This window comes from Platichthys flesus, chromosome 12 (genome assembly GCF_949316205.1).
Source record: "Platichthys flesus chromosome 12, fPlaFle2.1, whole genome shotgun sequence".
NCBI classification, from domain to species: Eukaryota; Metazoa; Chordata; class Actinopteri; order Pleuronectiformes; family Pleuronectidae; genus Platichthys; species Platichthys flesus.
The window spans coordinates 18,752,575-18,777,372 of record NC_084956.1 but is presented as its reverse complement, the minus strand read 5'-3'; the positions used below and the strand labels follow the sequence as shown (position 1 = coordinate 18,777,372).

General features: G+C 42.1%; 1 protein-coding gene across 1 annotated transcript in view; it reads left to right on the top strand.

The window, feature by feature from the left end:
- Positions 1-23,804, top strand: part of LOC133966685 (kinase non-catalytic C-lobe domain-containing protein 1) — a 37,726-nt gene extending 13,922 nt beyond the window's left edge. The window contains exons 7-31 of the mRNA XM_062401706.1: positions 50-685; positions 1,125-1,239; positions 2,609-2,680; positions 2,826-2,887; positions 2,981-3,139; positions 4,203-4,280; positions 5,032-5,119; positions 5,401-5,593; positions 6,512-7,227; positions 7,881-8,019; positions 9,708-9,967; positions 10,811-11,169; positions 12,072-12,165; positions 12,258-12,355; positions 12,458-12,642; positions 14,238-14,348; positions 14,857-15,004; positions 15,270-15,425; positions 15,574-15,780; positions 15,921-16,003; positions 17,151-17,304; positions 18,818-18,940; positions 19,237-19,296; positions 19,666-19,823; positions 21,150-23,804. Of these exons, the coding sequence (XP_062257690.1) occupies positions 50-685; positions 1,125-1,239; positions 2,609-2,680; positions 2,826-2,887; positions 2,981-3,139; positions 4,203-4,280; positions 5,032-5,119; positions 5,401-5,593; positions 6,512-7,227; positions 7,881-8,019; positions 9,708-9,967; positions 10,811-11,169; positions 12,072-12,165; positions 12,258-12,355; positions 12,458-12,642; positions 14,238-14,348; positions 14,857-15,004; positions 15,270-15,425; positions 15,574-15,780; positions 15,921-16,003; positions 17,151-17,304; positions 18,818-18,940; positions 19,237-19,296; positions 19,666-19,823; positions 21,150-21,378 (4,683 nt within the window). The 3' untranslated portion in view covers positions 21,379-23,804. The remainder of the gene's footprint in view (positions 1-49; positions 686-1,124; positions 1,240-2,608; positions 2,681-2,825; positions 2,888-2,980; positions 3,140-4,202; positions 4,281-5,031; positions 5,120-5,400; positions 5,594-6,511; positions 7,228-7,880; positions 8,020-9,707; positions 9,968-10,810; positions 11,170-12,071; positions 12,166-12,257; positions 12,356-12,457; positions 12,643-14,237; positions 14,349-14,856; positions 15,005-15,269; positions 15,426-15,573; positions 15,781-15,920; positions 16,004-17,150; positions 17,305-18,817; positions 18,941-19,236; positions 19,297-19,665; positions 19,824-21,149) is intronic.
- The last annotated feature ends 994 nt before the right edge of the window (positions 23,805-24,798 follow it).

Below are 24,798 nucleotides of genomic sequence, written 5' to 3'. Positions count from 1 at the left end.
AAATTAAATAATAAACCACATGACTGAGTGTTAAGGATGTCCTCTGCAGGTGTGCAGGGGCTGGGATTCCTCTCTGTGGGCTGAGGATATGGAAACCAGTGACGCAGACGGTACAATGCTAGCAGATGAGGTGGACTGCAGGTCCCACAACAGCTCCCCAGTGAGGAGGAGGGTCCAGCAGAGGCTGAACAGAGTGAGGGGGGCTCTGAACCGCTCCTGCTCTGTCCCGGACTCCAACAACCCCCGCTGTCTATCCCCTCCAACGCATGGAGATATCAGTGAACCGGTGTGTGACCTGACTGAGATTGGGGCAGACGAACACTTGAGCTGCACGTCTGTGTGGAGTGACAGATTGCAAAGACTCAACCGGGGCCAGTCCTGTGAATGTTACCCAAACAGCCGCACTGAGGATTACGGGAATTCAGTTGTGGACAACCAAATGTCAGAAGAAAACAAAGACGCTGCAGAAGCTTTATGCAGAGGAGAAACAAGAGGTCAAGAGCACAGTGAAAGTGAATCCAAGGACTGTATCCAGGATTTATCATCCCTGTTTACTTCCTGTCAGAACCTGGAAACAGCACAAGAATCTCCAGGGGACCAGAGCTCATTGAGCCACGGACTCTACATTCCTAACAACCACATGACCAAAAGCATGCTTTGCCTGAACGAAGAGTCTCAGGATGAGGTCAGCCACACAACTATCATCGTTCCATACATTTCAGCATACATCATATCAACCCCCTTTACTTAATAAGGTCAAGACCTTAAAATATTCAATAGAACCCATCCGTGCTTCCTCGTGACTAATCTTAATCGGCGGCAATTTTTTTGTCCATTATTTGATAATATTTCTCTCTTCTCCCTGGTACATAATGCTGACATCTGCACAGCTTTTTTTTTTTTTTTTTTAAACCCTGGCCCTTAAATTTTGCTGTACTTTTGTCAGTTAAGAAAGTACTGGCTCAGAGCAGAACATTTCTAACATGTCTGCCTTTATGTATGTATAATTGTTCCATTTGGAGCGAGGGATTGCTTCTGTTAGTTAATTAGGCCGACTAAGATCCTGCTGAAGTGTTTAATTCATGTGTTTTCAAGACTCTGTTTGTTCTTCTGTGTCCATCCAGTGGATCTCTCTGCGAGAGCTGCTCACACGCTATGGACGGAGGCTGACGGTCAATGAGCTGTGGGCTCTGTGTTACACCTGTCTGTTCTCATTGCAGACCTACATTGACTTTCCAGGTGATTTGAAAACACTTTATGTATGGAACCATGTTTTAACTGCTCCTGTAAGAACAGCTGAGATCCCAACCTCAAATATGTGCAGGAGCTTTACTTAAGCTCAACTGCAGCAGGGAACAGGCCTTCATATAAGACTGTCCTTTATTTCTACTTCCCTCAGTTTGATTATCATATTTTATTGGGAAGGTTATTTTTTATGAGCTCCCGTTTGCCCTATTAAAGTAAATCAAGTCAACACAACCTTCCAGTTCAAATTAACAGACGGAAACCCTGCATTTCTTAACAGGGCTTTTATTATCTCCACCAGGAGACTATGTTTACAACCCAGTCTGTTTGTTGTTGGTTGGCCTGTTTATAAGCAAGATTACGTAAAAGCCGCTGGACAGATTACAACAAATCTTGGTGGAAGGATGCTGTGTGGATCATTGAAGAACCCGTTAAATTCAGTTGCGGATCCAGATTTGGCAGCAGATCTGAGAATTATTCTAAAGCTTCTTGAATATTGTGAAATAGGTCATTCTTCAATATTTTCATTGATTTCTCAGAGAATCATTCATGAATCTTGTTGTTTTCCATTTAGGGGGCTGATATTTATGAGTGTGTGGAAATTGGTGCAGCTTGATTGAATTTGAGGGAATAATTGGGCCGTGGCGGAAGTATTAGCTCTACTCAGTGCCATTACTTTTATATGTAATGGATAGATATGAGAAAGATGTTGGTTCTCAGAATGATAGCAATCCTTTGATTTACATGTCTTGAAATCAAATGAGCATTTTTCCAAAAACTTAAAACAGTTTCTTACAAAACAAATGCAAAAATCATAAACAGTTTAATTAAAAGAATTAATTACAAGAAGAGAGAGAAGTAAAACTCATATTATATGGGTACAGTAGACTGAGTATTTCATTTCAATTGTGAGTATGAGAAATCTACCGGGATAGTACAGCTATACAGGACAGGTTTAAAAGACATCACTGCAAAGTAGAAACACACACATACGTCTGCAGTGTCTGTTACAGGACAATAACACTTATATGAGTAATCCAGAAAGAATAGGTTGTTGTATACAGCATGATTATATTGTTAAATTCTTTAGATTAAATGTACATAACATGACAGAGGTTGTTCACCCTTCCTCTGCCTTTATTTGTTGGTACTGAATATGCCTGCGGTCAAATTGAAATATACTGTTGAATAGGAGCATGTTGTTTATTTTTTGAACAAATGCAAATTGTTTTCCTTTTCATTTAAGAACCAGCTTTTACAACAAGGATGATGAAATCCAGAGGCTAATGGGAGAATATGAAAATGCTGCATGGTTTGAATTATGATACAATTCTGTTCTGCTGAATTCTTTCTTCTCCATCAGCCTATTTATGTCTGGACACATTGTACGTGGGCTGCAAGGGAGAGGTGCTGTTCTTGAAACCTAAAAACATCGGTATGTTTTCTTCTGTCCCATGAATAAAACTATGCGCTTGAATATACAATTTTTGCAAAAGTACATGAGACATATAGACAGTCTGTGAGACACCAGTGTCTAGTGGCTTTTTTTGACCTGATTAACCGACTTCCATTCTTTGCAGGACCCAGAGACGAGTTTTATCTTGCTCCTGAGTATCAAGAGCATGGCATTGTGACTGAAAAGGTCTGTCGGTCATTCAGGTTTAAAAGTAACTGTTATCGATATGCTGCTTTGGTTGTAGTCTCCCCTCCTCTACTCTTCTCTGTCTTGGCTCAGGTTTGTGTGTACGGAGTTGCTGCTATTCTCTGGTCCACGGCCAAGTTCAGTTTATCGCCTTCTCAAAAACTGCCAATGCCTCGCAAGCTGAAGAGACTGCTCCTGGAGATGGCGAAGCGGACACCCATTGAGAGACCGACCATCATTACAGCTAAGAAGGTCTTTTTCACATTTTCTCAAGGGGGATTCGTTGTTACTGAAATTTATTTAATACTACGTTCGCTAGCAATTGATCATGTTTCTACTATCAGTGTTTCAGCCATGCAATTACGTTTCTCTGCCCACTGTTCCCCCCGAAAGCTCTGATTTAAGGACCAAAAATATCGAATTATGTTAATATTTTCAGCTTCCTCATATTACAACTAGATCTATCAATTTCTTATCACAAAACAGACACTGGTTTGTTTTGAATTGATACGTGGTACTCTGATTGCTTAACCAGGACAGACACAAATTCCAATAAAGACAAGTTCTTCACAAGTCTCCTTTGTCCAGTACTTTGTTTTATGGCTAAATTCTGACAATAATTCATGCTTCTATACAAATAAAGTTATTATTATTATTATAAACATTAAGAATGCTGACATTAGCATTTAGTTCAACAGCAACACTGAACCTAATTACAGGCTCACAGAGCTGCTAGCATGGCTGAAGGCTCTTTATACTTCTTGTCACTTCCTAAGAATAGACATTCACAGTGAGGCCTGAAATAGGAAAGTAACTTTTAGTAACTTTTAAACCCATCTGAACCCCCAATCATTTTTTTGTTTTTATTTCTTCTTATTCATTTCGTACTTTTATTTTATCCGTTAATGCATTTTGAATTGAATGTACCTCCATGAAAGGTTTGCTATAAATAGATCCTGATTTAACTTTGCATATCACTGCGCAAACATCACCACTTCACAACCTTTACACACAGGCATTGCCTTTTTTTAAAGAAGAAAGCCACTTGTAATTTAAATTTAGTGAATCCAATTTGTCAAAGTGCTTTGCCATTTTCTCGACCAAGGACTCTTCTGCAAAAACACCATCATTCACTGGGATTCTGCTGCTGTCACTCAGTCGTTGAGTGGTTGCTAGTTTTAGGACTACGGGCTGTTTTTCATTTAAACCAATGCTCCAGTTGTGTCAGAGCAGAATTAATTCTGACATTATCGACGTCTGTGTGTGAAGTGTGCTGCATTGTTGTCACACTTGTTTTCATGTGGATGTGTTCCAGAGCTGTCGTGACTACTTATCCCGTGAAGGGACAAGTGCAGAGACCGTGTGGAACAACCTGATCAGCCGAGTTCACCCGGTAAGCTTCCCTCTGTTTCTCTTCCCGGATTCAGCCACACTTTCATGTCTTCATTTGAAATCTCAGGCTACACCCACACTACTTAAACGCAACCCTGCTGCGGCTACGTCTGGCATCCACACTACTCTGAATGCATTTTTTCCTGAATGGGCAGAAACGCAGGTATTTTTAAACAATGACGTAGACACTCACAAGCGCTTACTGATTGGGTCTTTTAGGTCATCTCTGATTTGTTAGGCTCCTATCACATGACCCCCTTCTGGAAGAAAACACAACCACCGTTAGCCTTGGCTGCCAGTGTAAAAACACAACATGGATAATCAATTACAAGCGTTGCCGACCCTGATGTTATGTGACCACAGCCGTTGTGCAGTTAAATTCTGCATTTTACAGGGATACTACTACTTACTTGCTTAGGAGATGAGCTATTATTCGTGCAATCTGGGACAATTCCAGTGTCCAGCGCCCCACACATGCCTTTCTGTTTACACTGGGACATGCATGCCCAGTTTACTTGCCTAGTTGTCAGGTGATGTGCATTTTCAGGTGGGTTACTACGGACTGGGATCAAAACCGATACAGATTAAAACTGATCTGTCACGGAGCCAAAACGCTTGCGTGGACTGAGATCCTTTTAAACAAGAACACAGTAGTATGGATCCAGTTTGCTTATTGTCAATCTGAACTGTTCAACTCACTGAAAAATGTAATTATTTCTCTCTTGTAAGGAACAACTTCTTTTGTTTTTCAGCCAGTGTCAGAAGTCACAGATGCAGAAGATTTGAGTGCAACAGAAACGCGTCACAGCTCAGATGAGGAGTCGGAGTGTAACAACAGCGGTAGGACAGCTTCACTTAATATCGATGACCCTCACGCATTAAAGGTTGACCCGAAATGTACATATTACACACTGGATGTGTCAAGTATTATGAAAACTCTTTCACATTCATGATCGAAGTTCATTCTCCTACAAATCAAAGGACATCACAGCTGTTGATTAAATTCATGTCACAGGTGCAGATGTTCCTAAATTATTACACATTTTGTGTAACTTACAGACGTTCCCTGCATGAGACAATATCACTGATATTGTATCTGGCATTGTTGTAACTGTGTGTAGGCTTTTTGCCAATGGCCACTGAGAGCCGCTTGGCTCCTGTGCCTGGCCCTGTTTCCCACAGCTATCCACTCAGCAAGGGACAACAACTCCCAGAGGCCTTCACTTCCACCGCCACACACTTCACCCCCATCGTCCTGACCAGCGAAGGGGACTCAGAGGAGGAGAGCCACCGCGTTGGAGCTGCCACTGAAGGGTACAATGTTCCAAAAAAAGAAAATACATTATCACAGCACATTTCAACTGATGCTTTTTCATAAAATGTGAAGGCATCTTGGGATATACATTTTCTTTAAGAGTTTCTTTGAGAGTTAATATTGAGTGTTAGCTTCTCTTCGCACCAATAAAGAAAAAGGGGAAACTCTCTGTCTGTGTCCAAAGCTAAAACAAGTCCATCAATCATCAAAACTTACTAACCCCACAATTTTGGTTGAACAAGGAATAGGGCAGCTCTATGTCTGAGCCTGCTGATCTCCTGCTGGCTCTGCTTGCACACCCTGATATCATTACATAATTCACTGATACAGATCTATGGCCAGAATTTCCGCATTTTATTGGACTTGATGAATCTGATTGTACAAAAAGTAACTTTTAGGCTTTTATTAATGTACAAAGATATAATGTGTAATTGATCTTTAGAGGGGCTGGTAGTTTCCTTTGGAACTAGCCAGGATAGCAGTTCCCCTACTTTCCGTCTTCATTAGTCTGTTTTTAGTCTGTGAACTGATGAGCTGGAATTACCTCAGCCAAGGATGTGATGTTTTCACCCCTATCCATTTGTTTACTACTGTTTTTTTTTTCTTTTCTATTATACCTGAAACTGCCAAATATCCATGTAACATTATTACATAAGCTCAATGTAAAGGGTTTTATTTAATTAGGTGTTTTCGGTCATGTTGAGTTAGTGTAAATGAACAAAATAACTTCAGAGTGATTCGTTAAACTTATACATAAATATAAACATTGAACACACAATTTATTTAATCAAATCCATCTCATTTTAAACTCAGCTCAAATCAATTTTAGCAGTCAAATTAATATCTATACAAAAAGCTTTGCAGATTTGAAAAAGGAAAAAAAGTTTGAATCCCGTTGGCAACTGTTTATTTTGCAGGGATGTGGATGGTTTCAAAGAAACCAGTGAAAAGATGGATGAAAATGATGTTGATTTCTCTCCACACTCTGAGTGCCCACATCCAGCACAGACTGAGCCCAATCTACATACGGAGGAGCTGCCTGTTTATCAGCCAGTCGTGAATTCAACTTCCTCAACCTTCAGCGCCAACATTAAGCTCCACTCTTCTTCTGCTCTCCCTGATATTTCTTGTCTCAAAGTGTCTCTTCCTCGGTTTTTATCCACCAACCTCAACGGCTGTGGTGTCTTCAACAATTACCTCTTTTGTCAGGATCCCACAACAGGACATCTTTCTTTAGTGCCTGTGCAGGTCAGGGCTCCCGAGTCTCTCCTCGGGTTGGATATAAATCTCTCCCTGGTCCCACAGCCTCTGCGAGGATTAATCACAGTTCCAGAGAACACTGAAGGTCCGTTTATTAACTGTCTGAATGTGCCTGTGAGGCCGAAACCCCAGGATCGTGACCCGCCATCAAACGTCAGTGGGAGTTCCATCATTTCTGACAGCCGCCTGGAGCGCAGTGTCACCAGAGTTTTAAATGGACAAACAATTCAGGGGACACGTGTCGAGGGGCAACTTCCTGCAGAGTCCATCCCCCCCAAAGTCCACCCTGCCTTACAGGAGGTGATCGACCTGCTCAAAGGAGAGTTCTCACCTGATGGGTGTTTGGATGATGGACAAGAGGACCTCGCCATGGGTAGGTATCTTTCGATGTCATGTGATTGTACTGTTGCTTCGTTTGTACCACATAAAACCTACTATATCCACAAGCGCTGGGTGATATGGCCAAAAATTGTATCAAAATACAAAATGTATCAGTCGATATTGACAGTTCATGCCCCTGGGGGAAGGTGGGGGTTTTGAACTCTTCTCTATGAACAGAGAATGAAAAACACTTGATAAACAGCAAAACATTTCACAAACCTGATGCCTCTGCAGTTGTCCTGCAGTTGTCAGGGAGTTCATGGAAGATACAATACCATACGATAAGGATTTATTAGTCCCACACCTGGGAAATTTGCTGTGTTGCAGCACACACAGTATACTGTAGTGTACACTGGGAGGTTGTTTGGCTCCACCACCTCTCTGGTCACATAAGGAGCTGTTGGGATGCCCCTAGGTGGATCTATAACACTCATTGGATCCATTGACGTCAGTATAAGTGTCAATGCACATGGCAGAAGGAAACTACGCCGCTGCAGTTTCACAGGGAAAGGATGCTCTTGTGTCTGAGTGGGTTCTCAACAGCTTGGTGTTTGTTTAGTCCCATTTATCACCGTCAGCGTTGTCATTTTTCAGTAAACAACAAAGCTACGTCGGTTTGAAAGTCCACTTTTTATCTTTTCCAAGGGGAGTGCATCTTCTCGTTGAAGGACCTCCAGTACGACACGTTTGCCTGTGTTGTGAAGGAGAGGTTCGGTGGTCTGTACTGGGAGGACGACTTGCTGGGTGTTCTACACTGCCTCGTCAACTACAGCCCATCCACACTGTGAGTAGGGCTTCAAGCATGTGTCTTTGACTAACAAATAAGATAAGAAAAGGGATGCAAATATTTATTTTAGAGGAGATTCAAAATTGACACTTCAGCACCAAAGAGCAGTGTAAATATGTAACATAATCAGGTAAAACTATAAATAATATACTATATTAGGCCGTTTTATAAACATGTAATATAAAAAAAAATGTTTTGTGATTGAAATTTGTCCTTATGTGGGTTAGGGTTGGATTTGGTAAGTCAAATAATAATTATTAGCAATTTGGTAATCTTTTGGAATAGTACTCTCAGAAAACCAATCCATCCTTCCATCCATGCTGCTTATCCTTTGGTTGCCGTGAGGGGTCTACAGCGTACCCTATAACTACTGACTGTAATTGTAATCACTTTTTAGAAGCTCAGTGGGATCACACCTCACTGGTGTAGCAGCAGTTACATGTTGTGATTGAAACAGTGGTGGGCTTTCACACAAAACCACACAACAAAGACATTTCTCCTGTGATTACATCATCATTTCTTGCCACAGTGAAACGTGTGGGAGATTTCACATGTCACTTAACTAACAATGACTGAATCACTCTCAGCACGGTTCAGTTTTTATTCTTTTAAGTACATCAGAGGGTGGGTTTCCGGTTGAATCGAATCAACACAATCAGTCACAACATTAGGAGATTATAAGTGATAGGTGAATATATTAGATTCAATTGAGAACAGATATTTTGTGTGGTGTGAACACGGAGGTAACCCAGCTGGGCCCGATTTTAAATGTATACTCACGTGGGTTGTGAAGAACATGACACACAGAATGATCCAAGTAAACAGGACCTGCACGTGCACGGCGCCCATACACAGCATGCAAATGAGAATTTATACAGTGTGCACTTACGTATATGCATACGTAAACTTCAGTCGGCAGCTGAGGGGGTCCCTATGGTAACAGCCGTGCGGCATGTTTGTTAGTGCTCAGGAGAACGTCTGGATACACTGAAGATACATGTAAAGCCTCATATGCATTGTTACTGATAAGTGGCACTGGGAGTGGATGAATGAATTCATGAGTGAAGGCGACGAAGTCCATGCTTCGCTCTTGTCTCCCTTCATTTGTATGTGAGGTGTAGACGGGCAGAGGGTCGAGCCTGCCAATTCTCCCAGACATCTTTTTCATCAAGCCGTTGTCATGCTCTCATGCTCAGGGCACCGTGCTGAGAGACCCCATCTTAATCCGCTGTGGTAGTGAGACACTTTGCAGGGAGAGAGAGAGAGAGAGAGAGAGAGAGAAACGCTGTTATCCTGTGGCTGGGGGCTCGCTCCCAGGGCTCAGCTGTGGAGTTTTTTATTTATTACATTTTTTTTTTATTCTGACTCCAGGCAGGGAAGAGCGGCAGGACTGAATCCTCGGAAATTGAGACATGATCCATTCTAACTGTTGCACGGATTGGAGTGAACGTTGCGGGTCTCAGGGTGCAGTTAAACTTTACGGATCAATGGGTGTGTGATCTGCAAGATGCTTTATGTGATGTCAAGTGTTTTGCCATCATCATTTCTATTTTCTTCAAATATAAAGATGTTCATACTTAAATGAATATTATTGTTGTTATTCTTTTAATAGGTTTTGACTGTCATTAACTTTGAACAGTATGCATGGTTTATTTTACTTTTCTCATCTAATGTGCCCCATACAGCGGCTCTAATGAGCATCCTTCATCAAAGGCTGTGAAAAGGGCAGCCCGTACTCCACCTTTGATTGCATCCGTGTGGAGAGGAAAGACAGGAGTTTGCTTGCATGGCCATCTTGATCTAAATGGAAACATTCACACCTCCACTCCTGCTACTGTGGATTCTATGGAAGAGGCCGAGGCCCGCTCCTGTCCTGACGAAAACGAGAGTGCACGTGGAGATGTTGAAGTAAGATCGGAGCAGAGTCAACAGTGCATCAGTCAAGGTAGGAGGCTGACTTTCATGTTGACTTTGATAATGTATGTGTTCCGATAAAATATTTTGTTCAGGGGGGTGATTTCTGATCATCGGTTCACCTTTCCAAATTTGTAAAAATGCAGATTTGTCATTTTCAGAATTGAATAAATATCTTATACAACCTTACATTTCCTGATTTTAACGTTTCCCAACCGAACATAGTGGAGGGGCACTGACAATTAGGAAACTGTGCTTTTTCTAAGAAATTGTCTCCCTATGTAAATTAAGCGGAATTAATGGATAGTATTTGATAAGTGTTATCGACACTGGCTTCAAATTAAAAAATACTGTTGAGCAGCAGCCCTGTCTGTGATGAATTATTCCTCTATTTGGCCTCTGAGTAAAGTCCTAGGAGCTGTGAGCGGCTGGCTGATGCTCTTCCTAAGAGTGTGGATTTTCCTTTGAATATGTATTATCTTTTTGTTTCTCCTCGTTCCAGAAGCTCAATCCTGACCAATTTTATTCACACACACTCACAAGCTTTATCATACGCAGTTTTGGTGCTATTAATATACGTCAGACAAGGGGTCTTGGTTACAAACAGGCTCTTGCAAGATACTTGAGATAAAAAGATGGTGATAGAACGAGTTGAACTGCCTTTAAGCTCATCTGATCAACAGTGGATTCATTGTTCAGCCACAACAGGGGGAGCACTAACTACCCCCAGCACCACCCTCTGATCTCTCTCTCTCTGTTTTCTCCTCAAATCCAGTTTGTTTTGTTGTTTGGTTGCCCTCCCTGTGGTTCAGTCCTCTCTCTTTTGCTTCTTTCTCCCTCCCTTTCTTTCTTTCTCTGCTGCCCCTGTCTGCAGGCGCGAGCACGGACGGTTCAGGCGCAGGGGTCATGGAGGGAGGAGATCATTCAGTGGGGGGCAGCGATGAAAGCCCCTCTGAAGCCGAGTTTCTGTCGGCGAGAGAGGATGGTCTGCTGGGAGCCCTGCGTGATGAGCAGATGAGCCCTGACTGCTTGGAGGACATGGAGGACAGCGACTCCCTGGTGTCAGAGCAGCTCCTCTTGCCCGGATCCAAAGCAGGGGGAGCGGGCCTCAGCTTGAGCCCGGCATGGACCTTGGCCTTTTTTGGAGAAGACAGTTTTAGTCCAGAGGTGATGCAGTATGCAGTGAATCTGGGACAGCACACAGGATCGCCATGTCTGGATTCGAAAACCCAGGTGAGTGAACCTGTAGAGGATAACGCCAGTGAGTCATATGTGACCTTTACTCTGTGTTTGAACACACGGCAGACTGCACCAAGCGTCTGATTTATTTATCAGGTTCTATTACACTAACACAATGCATCTTGTATGTTCTGCTTGTTGCAGTGATGGGTTGTGTGTTAAGTTTAGTTGTTTTAATGCAAACGCTGCTATTATACGAGGTCTGGATATTTTTTTATCAAAAAGACAGAATGTGTTTTAATTATTGTCAACTCAACTCAGAAAGGATTTATATAGTATTGTAAGATAAGGATAAGATAAGGATAATATGATTTCTGATTCTTTGTGCTTATTATCAATGAGCCATCAAAGTGCTGGTTCCAATGCCATTTAGTCTCCTAATTCCATCCAGTCTGTCACTAGGTTGAGTTTTATGAATAAGTCCAGGAACTATTTTCTTAACTGTAATGAAGTGGGGCATGGTCAGGCTTTGGGGGTAAATAGGACAAGAACACGCGAGGGGCTTTTGAATAATTGGCATATTATTCTCTCTAAACTGGATCTGAATATTAATGTGCTGAACTTAGCCCTTGGCAGAGGAAGTTATTATCATTTCCAAAAGAATATTAATGAATAGTCTTTGTGTTTGCACGCTTTGATGGCACCACAACTCCTTCAGAGGGATTGTGCAGCAGCTAATAGCACACCTTTTAAGAGCTGGGCGACTTCTCACTCTGTTCACTTCAAAAGAGCCAATTCGTTCTTTTGCCACAATGAACAGAGGAGAAAAAGGAAAATAAAAGCCGTCCTCCCCCCACACACACACACTGGAAACACCTGCAGGCTTCTCTTAGTGGAAGGCAATGTGCTGTTATTTTAAGGCCTTTGTGTGATTTTGTGCGATCTCCTTTGAACAGGAACTGCAGCAGCAGCTGATAATTGAAACAAGGAACTTGAAGAAAACTAGAAATTTCTACCAGAAGCTCATTCTACAAGAGAGAAAAAATAAAGGTTGGTTGCTAGTTTCCTAACACTACTGCTGTAAGAAAACGGCCTGCTTTGCCTCCTGTATAATCTCTAAAGCTATGTACTGTATCACCCAGGCTCTGGGAGCAAATCGATGCTTTCCAAACTCAAGTCCCAGCTTGAGGAACTCAGATCCAAAGTGGTCTTCTTGGACTGCGTGAAGAAATACCTTGAGGTACTGGCAAAGCAATGCAATACTCAACACTGCTGTTTCCTCGTGGATGTCTTAACAATTCTACTCTTATTACCTTTGATATGATTTCCTTTATTACTGCAGATTCTCAGTGTGGAGCAGTGGGGCTTGGAGGTTTCATTATTACCCTCTTTGGCTGTCTCAGGATCTGGCTCCTTGGACCTCCAGTCCTCCGAGGACCCCTCTGGTCTGAACTTTGGCTCAAGCAAAGGGAAGAGAACTCTGCAGGCTGGCTCCCCACTGGGCCTCATGGCGTACCTCTACACCAGGTATTATTAATGAGGGTTTATATTTGTAATGTGTAAGCCATCGCCTCTTGAGCCATGAAGTTGTAGGACTTGTGATGCTGTTTCAAAGTGTTGGGCGCCCCCTATGATCCAGGTTCTGCGCTCAATTATTGACCTTCCCTGCTGCTGCTTTTCATGTGTCCAGCAAAGGGATTTCACAGGTCAGAAAATCGCAAGACTGCACCAAGACAGTGAAGATCCTCCATGTTACTGTTGGTAACACACGTTTTTCCAAGACTTTCTTTTTCAGCCGGTGTCATGAAAGTCCTAGTTTATAGTATTGCTGGGATTCTTTAACATCATGCCAGCAGTAAAGCTCAGACTCAGGTCGTGACATTTTGTACATTCATGTCCCCAGAGGATGAATCCTACTGATGGTGGTATAGTGCCACCAGCAGGTCAAAACTGAATTTGTATTGTATTGCACTGCATTTGTTTGTTCGGGGAGCATGTTTCCCTGCAGATTAAAACTCATATGTGAGTATATACAGCCGCGAGATGATGTAGAACAGTTTGTGGGATTGACTCAAAATAGTGAGTGGAGTTCTGTGGCTCAGAGGAACAGAAAAGAAAGATACAGGTAATATGTCATAATCAGTATACGCTGGTTTTGGTCTTTTCAAAGGATTCGTTGATATTTATGCCGCTCTGTTTTTTAAATTCTGTTTCAACATCGGTGACATTACAAATTGTCTCAATTTAAATCTGAAATGTAAATTGTCACCGGTGCTCTGAACTTTAACATTTTAGAATGTTCTTTGTGTTTTGCAACAGCATAAACACGAAGAAAAACCAGGTGCTGATACATGCTTTTTATCCTGAGTGTCCAATGCCTAGGCCAAAGTCGGCCAACACATTGATAAGAGATGGTTTTCAGTTCATGTCCTCAGATGGTGGCTTATACCAGCATAACAGCTTAGTCAGTTTATTCACATCTTAGTCAAACTACACAAACAGATATATAAAGAAACAAACATAGACAAGGGTGTAATTTAATCCTCATTTCTCAAGGCGGCAGAACCTCTGTGCTAGGATCAGTCTGAAATCGACATGAGATTGTTTCAGATAACTATCCACCGTCCGAATAACAAGTGTGTTATTTGTGGCACAACAAAATAAATGATGTAAATGGACATCATAATAAGCATTAGACATGTTTCTATTTCAATACAATATTGTATGGCCATATCACACAGGCCTATAGTTTATCATTAGGGTTAGTGCATTAACACTAATGCACATTAACACTCACCCATCGACACTTTTGAAACCAAAGTCCCCCCCTTCAACATGGAGGATTTGGATGAATTGCCTTTTGTCTGCCAGCTCACATGAGAGCCACCACCAACAGTGCTTTGATTTTTGGAGAACGTTGAATGACGCCACTGCTTCCTCTCAGTGAAAAGAAGCATTTAGAGTGACCCGGGCTTTCTTAAAATGTTGTTGGCATAGAGAAGTGGGAGGCAGAGCCCGGGTGAAACAAAGAACATAATGAGGGACTGTTCTTTTTCCACAGTTATACTACTATTGTCTACTATCATACAATAAAGTTTATTCAATTATTATTCCCATCACAGAAACGCGGCTGTGGAGGGCTATATCCAGCAGTTCCTTTATACCTATCGTTTCTTCTGCACGCCTGATCAGCTGCTGCAGTTCATAATGGATAAATTCATCAGTGCTGCAAGGTACAGTATATCTGCTAGCCCATCGATACATAGACAAACAGCATAATGCAGTGGAGTAGGCTACAGTATGCAGAAAAAAAACATCTCCAATCTAAGTAGCGTCTTTTGGTACTATATTTGCTGGTGGACCTTTCTCTTGTGAAAGTTCACAGAAGCAGGTGATATAGTACAGTGTGGCTTTGTGTGTTTGAAAACAATTTGGGACAACAATGGAGCTCTGTGGCAACGAGGTAAGAAAGATAAAGGGTATCAGCTAACACGTAATAATAAGATCAGTTCGTGGTGGATTATGGCCTTTTCACAGGTCTCAAATACACAGATGCTTTAGTTTCTCTCTTTTTGAACCGTTCATGTAGTTGTTACATACAAAACACACAAAAAACACAACACAGTGCAGTAGAGTAGTAGTGTACAGTTTGCCATAAAACCCATGAGAAGCCTTAAGGCACTCAGTACATGAAACCCTTTCTGCTAACTGTTTGATGATCTTATTTGATTTGTATTCCAGAGAAGCTCCAGACATGTCAGCAGAGAGTGAAAAGATCTTCCATCGCAGTTTGGACCTGCTCCAGATCTGGATAACAGACTGTCAACAGGTGGACTTCACACCAAAGTCCGGCCTGGTGGATGCATTAGAAACATTCCTTAATACTGAGGTACATAACCTCCGGCCGACCATAATATTAATAATGTTAACATAATATAACAAATTAAACTCAAGTAATTTAAGTGTCTTGTTAGATGACAAAAACATACCAACACTCGATGATTAAAATTTGTATCTAACGCTATATGAAGTCTGTATCACCACTGACCACATCAGCATGTTCTGGTGGCGGGTTTATTCGTTTTTGTCATGTTTCTTTTGTCTCTTTAGTAACTGTTTATATTCTGTGTTTGGTTTATTGTATGTTTCCACAGGTAATTCCTGTTGACAGCCGGGGCCAGGACCTTCTTGCTGCTCTCCACACTCCAACGAGTACAAGTTGGAGCCATGGAAGAGGAAGTCTCGTCAGCATTGAGGAGGGCGATGACTCTGTCTACTTACGTTCATCGACTGAGGATCTCAGCAGAAAGGTCACTAGCGATTATTGATAGGTTTTTGTTTAGTTCAAGTTCAGGTCTGCACGGCGAGTTGATGAGCTCACGTTAGGAAACATAAACGTCTACATAATTCCTGAAAAAGGCCTGGCCAAACTTCAAAGTCTCTTTCTGAACTTTTCAGTGGAGGATCTCAAGAGTGGTGGAGCCCTCTGCATCCATGCATAAAGATAAGGCCTTCTCCATTGCTGCAGCTTTGCCTATGCCTTTCTACGGCGCCCTGGTGGACAGTCCGTCCAACGTCTGCCTGCACAGTGAAGAGCGCTTCCCATTCAGCCAGAACGATTACAGTGCACAGCACATAGCCCAGCAGCTCACCCTCCTGCAGCAGGTACACAGCACTCATCCTCGATCCATTCAGTATTCATGCAGTTGTCTCTATACACCACTAGAGGGAGATATTTTTCCGTAAATGCATAGTGATGTTCTGATTAATCAACTTGAGGTTTAACTCTTTTTTTAATTTTACAGGAAATATTCCAAGGATGTCATCCAGTTCACTTTCTCAACTCGAGAGTGCGAGGAATCAGAGACAACGTGTTGGTCCCAAACAAGTGAGTGTAATATGTTTGCTTTAAACTCTGTCTGCTGACTTCACAGTCAATACATCTTGATGATGAATTAAAGAGAAAACATTAAGATGCTCTGTTACCACATGCACCACCTCCACAACAGCGCCCTTCACCATAGATCACAAGTCTGTGGTGTTCTGATGCTTGTGGTAGAAAACACTGTCTGATATGTTGATCCAGAATCTCCCACAGGAGTTGAGTTATGGTCTGGTGAGGGCCGCAGCAACTCTCCTCTTTAGAACCATCATCAAAGAGTCAACAGCCCCTCATGACCTGTATCAATGAAAAAAAGGAAAGACCTGTATAAAATATATTCATTAAACATCTCTCCTCAAAATGATATAGTCCACTTTTAACAGTATATTACATCGTTGAACTCTTCTTCTGAACAGTATGTCTGATCGTACATAATACACAGATCTATATACCTGCAGAAGCATCTACAAGATAGCAAATAATGACACAGGGACAAAATCCGGCCCCCACACACTTCCATAGCTTGACCTGACCTGATTGACTGTAACATATTTGTGTGACTCACAAACCAAACATCTGTGTATTGATGGAAATAGTGTTCTGTTTACAGTTTTGCTTTATTTTTATTTTTATTTGCTGTTACCAGGATAATCTACTTAGTATCAACAACAACAGCACCATTCATTCTGCCACACACAGGCCACAGCGTATCGGGTGCACATACTCTTTCATTTTGATCTCTATTCTCATACTGCATCACAGAATCATTGTTAACTCTAGTTGCCCAATCCTATAATCGATCAATACATAAAAATGCAATTTACTTCTGATTTGATGCAAATTAATCTTAATGCACTTTATATAAGCATGTGTGGGCATAAATAAAATAAATAATTATGGATTAAACAGTTATGGGCTTAGAACTGAGGCTTGTGGGTCCACAAAATGGATTATAAAGAGACACAGTGAGACCTGTCAGTGAATTCCGAATCTGCAATCCGCGGGCATTTGGCATGTTTTCTGATAAATTAATATATTAATGAGTTATTGAATTTCCTTGCAATACGTTTTCTGAAAATAACAAAGTTATGGTTGTTTATGTACCAATTTTCTAGTATGAATTTCCCTGCTTCGCTTTTTTTCTACCCTTTAGGAATGTGTCACTGCCCATCCCGCCAGCAGAGGGCAGCAGTCCTCATGTATGTGAGGGGACACCCTCAGATAGTCACCTGCAGCAGCTGCTCACTTATGCTGAAAGCGTCACAAACTGGATCTCCTCTGAAATCGTCATCTGTGACTCCACCAAGGTGAGAGGAGACACACGATATTACACGAGTCAGGAAAAATAAAACATGGCAGCTGTCCCAGTCTGAGCTTTGTGATCTCACAGGACACAGATTCTGTCAGTCACAAATTTCCCCTCGTGTTTTCTGATTCTTCTCTGTTACTCTACTGAATGGGGTTTGATACTTGAAACTGTTTCTCATTCAGTGGCTTCATTTCAATAAATATAAGTTATTACATTTTTCAACCGGGCTGTTTTTCAGGGCCAATCCAAGGACAGGGGATGTTGCATCTTGTTAAACCCTATGAGAAGTGTGACTGATACATACAAATAATATTAATTATAAGATTAATATGATCGATAGGTCGACACAGTTCTCCCAGCTAATGTTAAACAGACACTGAACCTGCGGTAATAGGAATTGAACTGCCCCAAACATGCTTGAGTGTATAATTGAACCCACGTAGGTCTCAGGGCCTAAGGTTTGTGTGGATCCGTGCAATTGTATCATAGGGCATGTACAGACATGTCTGAAAAGTACCAGCAGCTTGGGAGAGTAAAATGTGGTTCCCAAACGCATCATTAGCTGGCTAAGCACTTTGTCTTCCACCACTGAAAAAGACTGGTCAACAAGGGCTATAAAGTCTGTGTTTTCTCGATTTCCTGTCTATAGAACATTTCTTGCAAGTTTCAAATGCCATTTCCATACAGCTATTATATTTAAGATTTGTTGTGCTAAAACTTGCAGTCTTTCCCCCCGCCGCTCTGAGACCAGTACAGTGCTTTGCTGCCACCTGCTGACCCAGTGCTGTCATTGCAATTATTGGTTCTATTTATCATAAATGTCCAAATTGAAAAAAATACATGTAACCCTTTATCAGTCTCATTAATTATAATAAGCTGCTGATTATCAGTGTCGTTGTTGGTCGTGTTTTTTTCCTTTAGCTACTTCTTCGTACTTTCATGTAGACGATCCACTCAATCTTCAAAATGTTCAGTTCACTTCATTGACATTTGTGTCATTTGTCATACTGGTGTGACTGCTCCCATTCTCTAACTGACGTTGCAGCACTTTATACTACACTTGAACAGTTTCTGCCGCTTCAGCTCAAATTTCTGCTAAGCTTCGATTACACTTTTATCTGCATTTGAGTCGACCTTTCACCTCTTCTCTTCTAAAGGCATTTCAGTCCTCTCTCATTCTGAAAGCCACGATTAAACGTCCTGCTTACACATGAAGCCATTTCAGCCTTTTTAACCTGTCCATGCATTTGCACTAGAATTGAAGCTCAAATTCTCCTTCATAGAATTCCGCCTTTTCTAATTTAAATGGAAAAATAATCTGCAGTAGCAGTAAAGCAAAACTCTCCACGATGCACTATTAACATCAACTGTAACTACTTTTCCCCTGGACTTACTTCATTATGCAACGTCTCTAGTCCCACGAAAAGCATAAAAGTGTGAAGAGCCCCTTTGACACTTTTCATTTTGCCTTGTTTAGCATCTTTCGTCAGTTGTTTTCTCTTCTTACACAGACACAAGTTGCTTTGGTGAGCAAGTATCTGTGGATCGGAAAACACTGCTACGAATCGAGGAACTTTGCCACGGCCATGCAGGTCCTCGGAGGTCTGGAGAACGTGATTGTCGGGCAATTACCAGTAAGGCTGCGTCTCATAAATGACCCCAAAACGAATTCTGAGTTTGTGTATTAAGTCGGATGCCCTCGAGCGAAATGTTTTCTTCAGCTGTGATGGAACTGAACTGGTGTTTAATTGGTTTCGCAAGTGAGCAATCAGCATTAATGCACTGAATAGGAGGAATAAAGAGATGAGGAATGTGAGCACCGAAAGCAAGTAATTCAAAAAAACTCACAATGCAACAGTGGTGTTGCTGCGGTTTAATTCATCTTCATTTTGGAACTACTAAAAACAACTTCCTCATCTGTTGCCAACAGGCTTGGAAGCATCTGTCGTCCAAGGTGTTTCAGATACTGGAGGAGCTGCGAGCTGTGCAGGTGTGTGTGAGTAGGTGTGTTTGTGCAAGTGCACGCTCATGGTGTTTTGTAACCGAAGGCTGGTCACATATTGTGAAACTGGGCTCCAGGGCAAACAAACCAATAGCAAAACAACTCCGAGCAACTTGCCTGTGTGCTGAGAACCTGAAAGTGAGACTCAACGCAGCAGATTCCCTCTTCATGTGTAATAAAAACAAATGTAAAGAGGTTAAATGTGTTGAAAATCCTCACAGATCCTCTCATTCATATTCCATCGTAATGGACATTGTTATACAGCATCAAACAGTTTGGGCCTAATCTATTCTTGTTTTTCTGTTCCATTCCAAACTAATTCATGTAGCATGCAGATTAACTGCTCCCTCTCCTCAGGTGTTTCTGAAGAGTGACGACCTGTGTCTGATGGGTGGGGAGCACCTGAGGACGAGGCCCACCCTGCCGCCACCACATATCCTGGCCATGCACGTCCAGCAGCTGGAGATCGGAGCCTTCACACTCACTACAGGAGCCTACAAGTGGACCAAGCTCCGGTGAGGAATGAGCCGGATCCTTTTTTGATCTGTGATGACTGTTTTAGATGCTGTTGACCCGATGTGGCCAAGTTTGAATCTGTTCCAGTTCTGCTGTTGTTTCTGAACCCCTGGTTGCTATCACTGACTATTGTAAACATCTATCAATTATGTTATTTTCTATTGGCTTACTTTGCCTTGTAGCAACATTTCAATTAACTGTATTTAGTCAACATTACTTGTGTTCTCACTGACATGGTTTAAATAGGGTTAGGGTCAGATACAGACGGCTAATTACTGATTTACAAATTAATTATTATTTTTATATTTATCACTAAACTGGCTGATTTAGTTGGTCCTTGATTCCGGTAATATTGGGTGTTTGCCAATCCAGGGGCCACTTTCTTTGTATGTGGTCAATGAAAGTTGTGTCATTCCTGGACAGGGGAAGCTTGCCCTGGCCTTGTCGTTTAGCAACAGAGCTGCAGATGGACATGATGAGAAAGTTCTAATTTATACTGTGAGCTACACAGTGAGTTGAAGCTTGATATTTATGTACACAAGCAACGGATATTTTGGTCTTACTGTTTGACACATCTGTTGGCTGAATTTGATGGAGACACATTCAGCAGCTTCTGAAGGAGAGAACCCCTGAATTTAGACACACCAATAGCAAAGTAGTCAGCCATGTTGTTAGATGTATGAAAAAGCTTTGTCTTCACTTGTTTGGTTTTCCACAAAAAATGTCAATACACTTGTAAATTCTTATAAGCATTTGTAAACATAAAACACAGCTTTCTTCAATTAATCTGATAACCATCCTTGTGATAGTAAATATGAACAGTCAGAACCATAACTAAGAATTAACTCTCTCCACACGTACATGTGCATCTATGAAAAAGTTGGCCAACTCACTGCGAGCACGTGTTTTCCTGTGTCCTTCTTCTCCACTCCAATATGGCTGACCAGATGCTGAGGTCGCAGCGAGTGGCGGCTGGATGGTAATGGCACAGCTGCTGAATTTGGGTTGTTGGTAGGGGTGCCAGTGCTGCACCAGATGGCACCCGTGGGATGGGGTTCAATTGGAAAAGAGGTTTTGGCCCAGAAGCTGAGATGAGACCGGGTGTTGCCAGATGCTGAGGTCAGGAGCTCTAGCGGGGAAAGGCAGATACACAGCTGCTTGGTGTGGACCCCGGGTTATCCCTCTCTCTGCAAATCAGGTCACAGGAAGAAGCTGATGATGTTGTTAATGATGAATATGCAACAGGAGATTACTGTTTATTATTTTCATGTTTTAGCTCTGTCGCATGTTGCTTCATCCCCTCGTCTATACATTTATATTTCCAGGAGAATAGCAAAGGTTGTGAGTCAGGTCCACGCCTTCCAGGAGGCGGTGTACTCCTACAGCCCGGACCAGGAGCTGCAGGCCTACCTTCAGCGCCGCATCGCCCGGCTCGCCACCTCTGACATCCGCCTCTTGGCTGCCGACAACGATCCCAACGTCCAGCAGTCCAGCGAGCGACAGACGCGGAGAATCCAGGACACGCTGAAGCGGGTCAAGGCCACCTTCCAGTGAGTCCTGGCCCGGTCACATGTGTTAGTCCTGAGAGAGCGAGTCGCCACCAACAGGTCGACACCTCATGTCCAGGCCCAGGCTGAGGCCCCATGTCCCATGACACGACCCTGAGATGCCTCTGATGTCCTGTCACCACGGCCTTTTAGCCTGAAAACCCCCTGGCAGACTCTACATCGCTCCGATTCTGCTTGTTGGTCACACATCTCAGTATGCCTCTGCCAAAAAGACAAAAGTCATGGGTGACGTTTGTAATATGAAAGCCTTCTTCCTCTGGTCATAATGTATAATGAAGTTTGTGTAATCTTTATTTGTGAACTGATGTTGTATTTTAGATTTTATGTCCCACACATTATCATACACAGAGTGAACATGGCAGCAGCAATGCAAAATACAGGTCCAACATCAAGGCTGGATCACCAACATTAACATGATCCCTTCAAACTTTTTCTAAGGAATGCGCGTTATTAAACTACAACATCAGCTGATATGAAGAGAGCCCAAAGTTTGAAGCCTACTTTTTTTAGGCCACACAGGGAATGGCAGTCCACCATATTTGTTCCACACTGAAATATCTCAACAACTATTGAATACATTTCCATGAACCTCTCGAGGCCAAATGGAAAACCAGGCATGTCTGAGCTGCTAAGACTGTTATGGTGCTGTATTTTATATTTCCTTATTCATGAAAAAGTTTTGGGGGCCTTTTTGAGTTTTACCAGCTTCTCCCCGCTCTGTGTCTGATTGTGATGAATGTCAAACAGAGTCTCTACAGGTATGCTGATTTGAAAGTAGGTATTGAGTAAGGCTATAGAGAGGGAAGAGACACACTTTCAGGCTGTATCAGGAGAGCATTCATATGTGATTTGGCACTTTGTTGCACACAAAATGTCTCTTCAGCTCATTTTTATCTGGATGATTTGCCAAATTAGTCCTCTGATGTATGAAAGCCCGCCCGCAGTTATCATAAGTCATTTTTGTGTGCGACTCTACAACATACAGTTTCCTCCAGACCAAAAAGTGGCGGTATAGATTATACAACAATGCTTATACATATATGGTAGATACGCTGAGAAGACATCTTCACTTCTGGAAAACATGGAGGAGATTCAAGTCCTGCTGCTGTTGATCGTCTTTTACTGGATCAACTGGCTCGGCTTTCAGGAGATGTCAGCAAACACCTTATTGGTTTTGTGTCACTGATTCAAGTTCGCACTGGATATCATTCTCAGCAAATAAATAGCAAGGCAAAGTGCATATTTCTGAATTCGATTATGTTCATCGCCACACATGAACCAGGAAAGGAAACACGAAACACACTCTACAAAGAATAGGAAGGAATGGGGCCCAGGGAGTTATTTTTGCCTGGGATCCCCTGGCAGGTTAATCCAGTCTTGACCAACAAACACATAAATCCGCTGAATTGTATTTGACTTGCAGGAAACGAGACAAAATGAATACAGAATCTTTCCATTCACGCATAATTGTTTTGTCTAATCTACAACAGGTAGATCTGTTTGTACACCAAATGGGATTAGTGTGACTAGACTGGTAATTAATATCTAATATTAATTTAATTGAAACAGCACAATGGGAAATAACTGCAATTTATTAACAGTGGTGTGTCGTGAAAGCTGAAAACTAGACGAGCTCGCTGTCAGGACAATACCTTACCATTACCGACAGACTATAGGACATAATGAGATGTCAGTGTGCAAAATGTTATTAGATGAACGATTTTCCGCCTGTGTCTATTTTTCTATTTTCCTGCCCGCTCCATCTCCTCCATGGTTCCCTGCCCTGAAACACACCGTGGAGATGGAATGTGACGTGCTATGAAGATTTGCTTCATTTAGGCAAATAAACGAGATTTTGTAAGCTCCCTCTTGCCAGAGCGTGTTATTGTCAGATAATACCCGTGATGGAATGGCTGCATGGCAGGTTACAGCCCCATTGGATCTGTCAGGGAATGTGGGTCGTGGTGGGAGAGCTGAAGATTGGGTTTCTCTCCTCCTGTAGGGATTCACAGCGAATGGTAATGACATCATACTTCTCCCTGGTATTTCTTCCTCATGGATAGGTATTCCCATTAAGGCCACAGCGTACTTTAAACCTGTCACAAGGACAGGTCATTACTTCGCCGAGGCACATCTAGCTCTTGTGTTTTGTTGTTTTGGGGCCGATGGGGGCCCCTGCTGTATGTGCTAAAATGATAACCATAACTTCAACATCGAAAAATGTTAAACCAATTATGTAGAAAAGTATTAAAGTGGTAACACTTACATCAAACTGCAGAACTCAGACAGTTAATGAAGGTGACTGTACATCACCATAACGCTTTTTTGTTATACTAACCTTTATATAAAGTGAGTTTTATGTTAGGTTGGATGTTATTGAATATACTGTGTGCCAAATAGTTTATATAAAGGATATTTCTCAATATATTTTTTCAGTGACATTTGTATTTGTTACACCTGGTGACAACATGTATGTCTGGGTTCAATCAAGGCTGTTCAACAAACAGACAAAGAGTTTAAATACTCAAATGAAATCAATCCAAACAGACTTTATATGATCACAGATAAGGAGCCTAAACCCCATTGTATTTAACCTTGTTTCAGAGCTGGGGTCCAAACAGACGTGTCTGATCAGAGTTCATAAACACCTCTCAGAGATATGGAAAGAGCCATGAAGTAAAACCATTGTTATTATGCTTCAGTGTCCCAGTACAAAATTAGAATACAGTGACTGCAGCCTCTTCTCCGGGACAGACACACAGGCAGAGCCCGGGCAGAGCTGAGGAAATCGGCGCAGTGTGAAGGCGACGTCCCGGGCGCTTTTTATTGTTATCTAACGGGATCAGGGCGCATCTTCAAAGCTTCCCTGATAAAGAGCCCTGAAGGGCCGATGGGGCTGCTGCCTTCACAGCAACAGATCACCGATAAAGGAGACAAGTAGGCCCGGCCTCTTATCTGCATTGTCATATAACTAAACGATCAGTTTAGCGGCATTGTCCCCGAGCTGCTGCATGCCGAGAGCTCAGGGGAGGGGCGCACAGGTTAGGCGCGGTCTCATGGAAAGTGATCACTCGGTTTACTTGGTGCATGATATGAAACTGACAGTCATCGTGACAACTGTGTGCGTGTACGGGAGAAGATTGGATTTCAAATTCAAATTATGTTATATTTGTCTGCCAAATTCGTTAGGCTGCACCACAGGGAGCGTTTGTATCGCTTCGTAAATGGAACAAAACCGGCGTTTTTACGCTTGATACGTTTGATTTGTTACAGTCTTATCACCATTTGTTCACGCTTTAGTTGTCTATAATCGATTTGTTGTTTATACATCTATCCTGCCTGGTTATAAAACGCTTAGGATAATTATAAATATGATCCCTGATGTCCTATCTGCTGGTATGTGGAG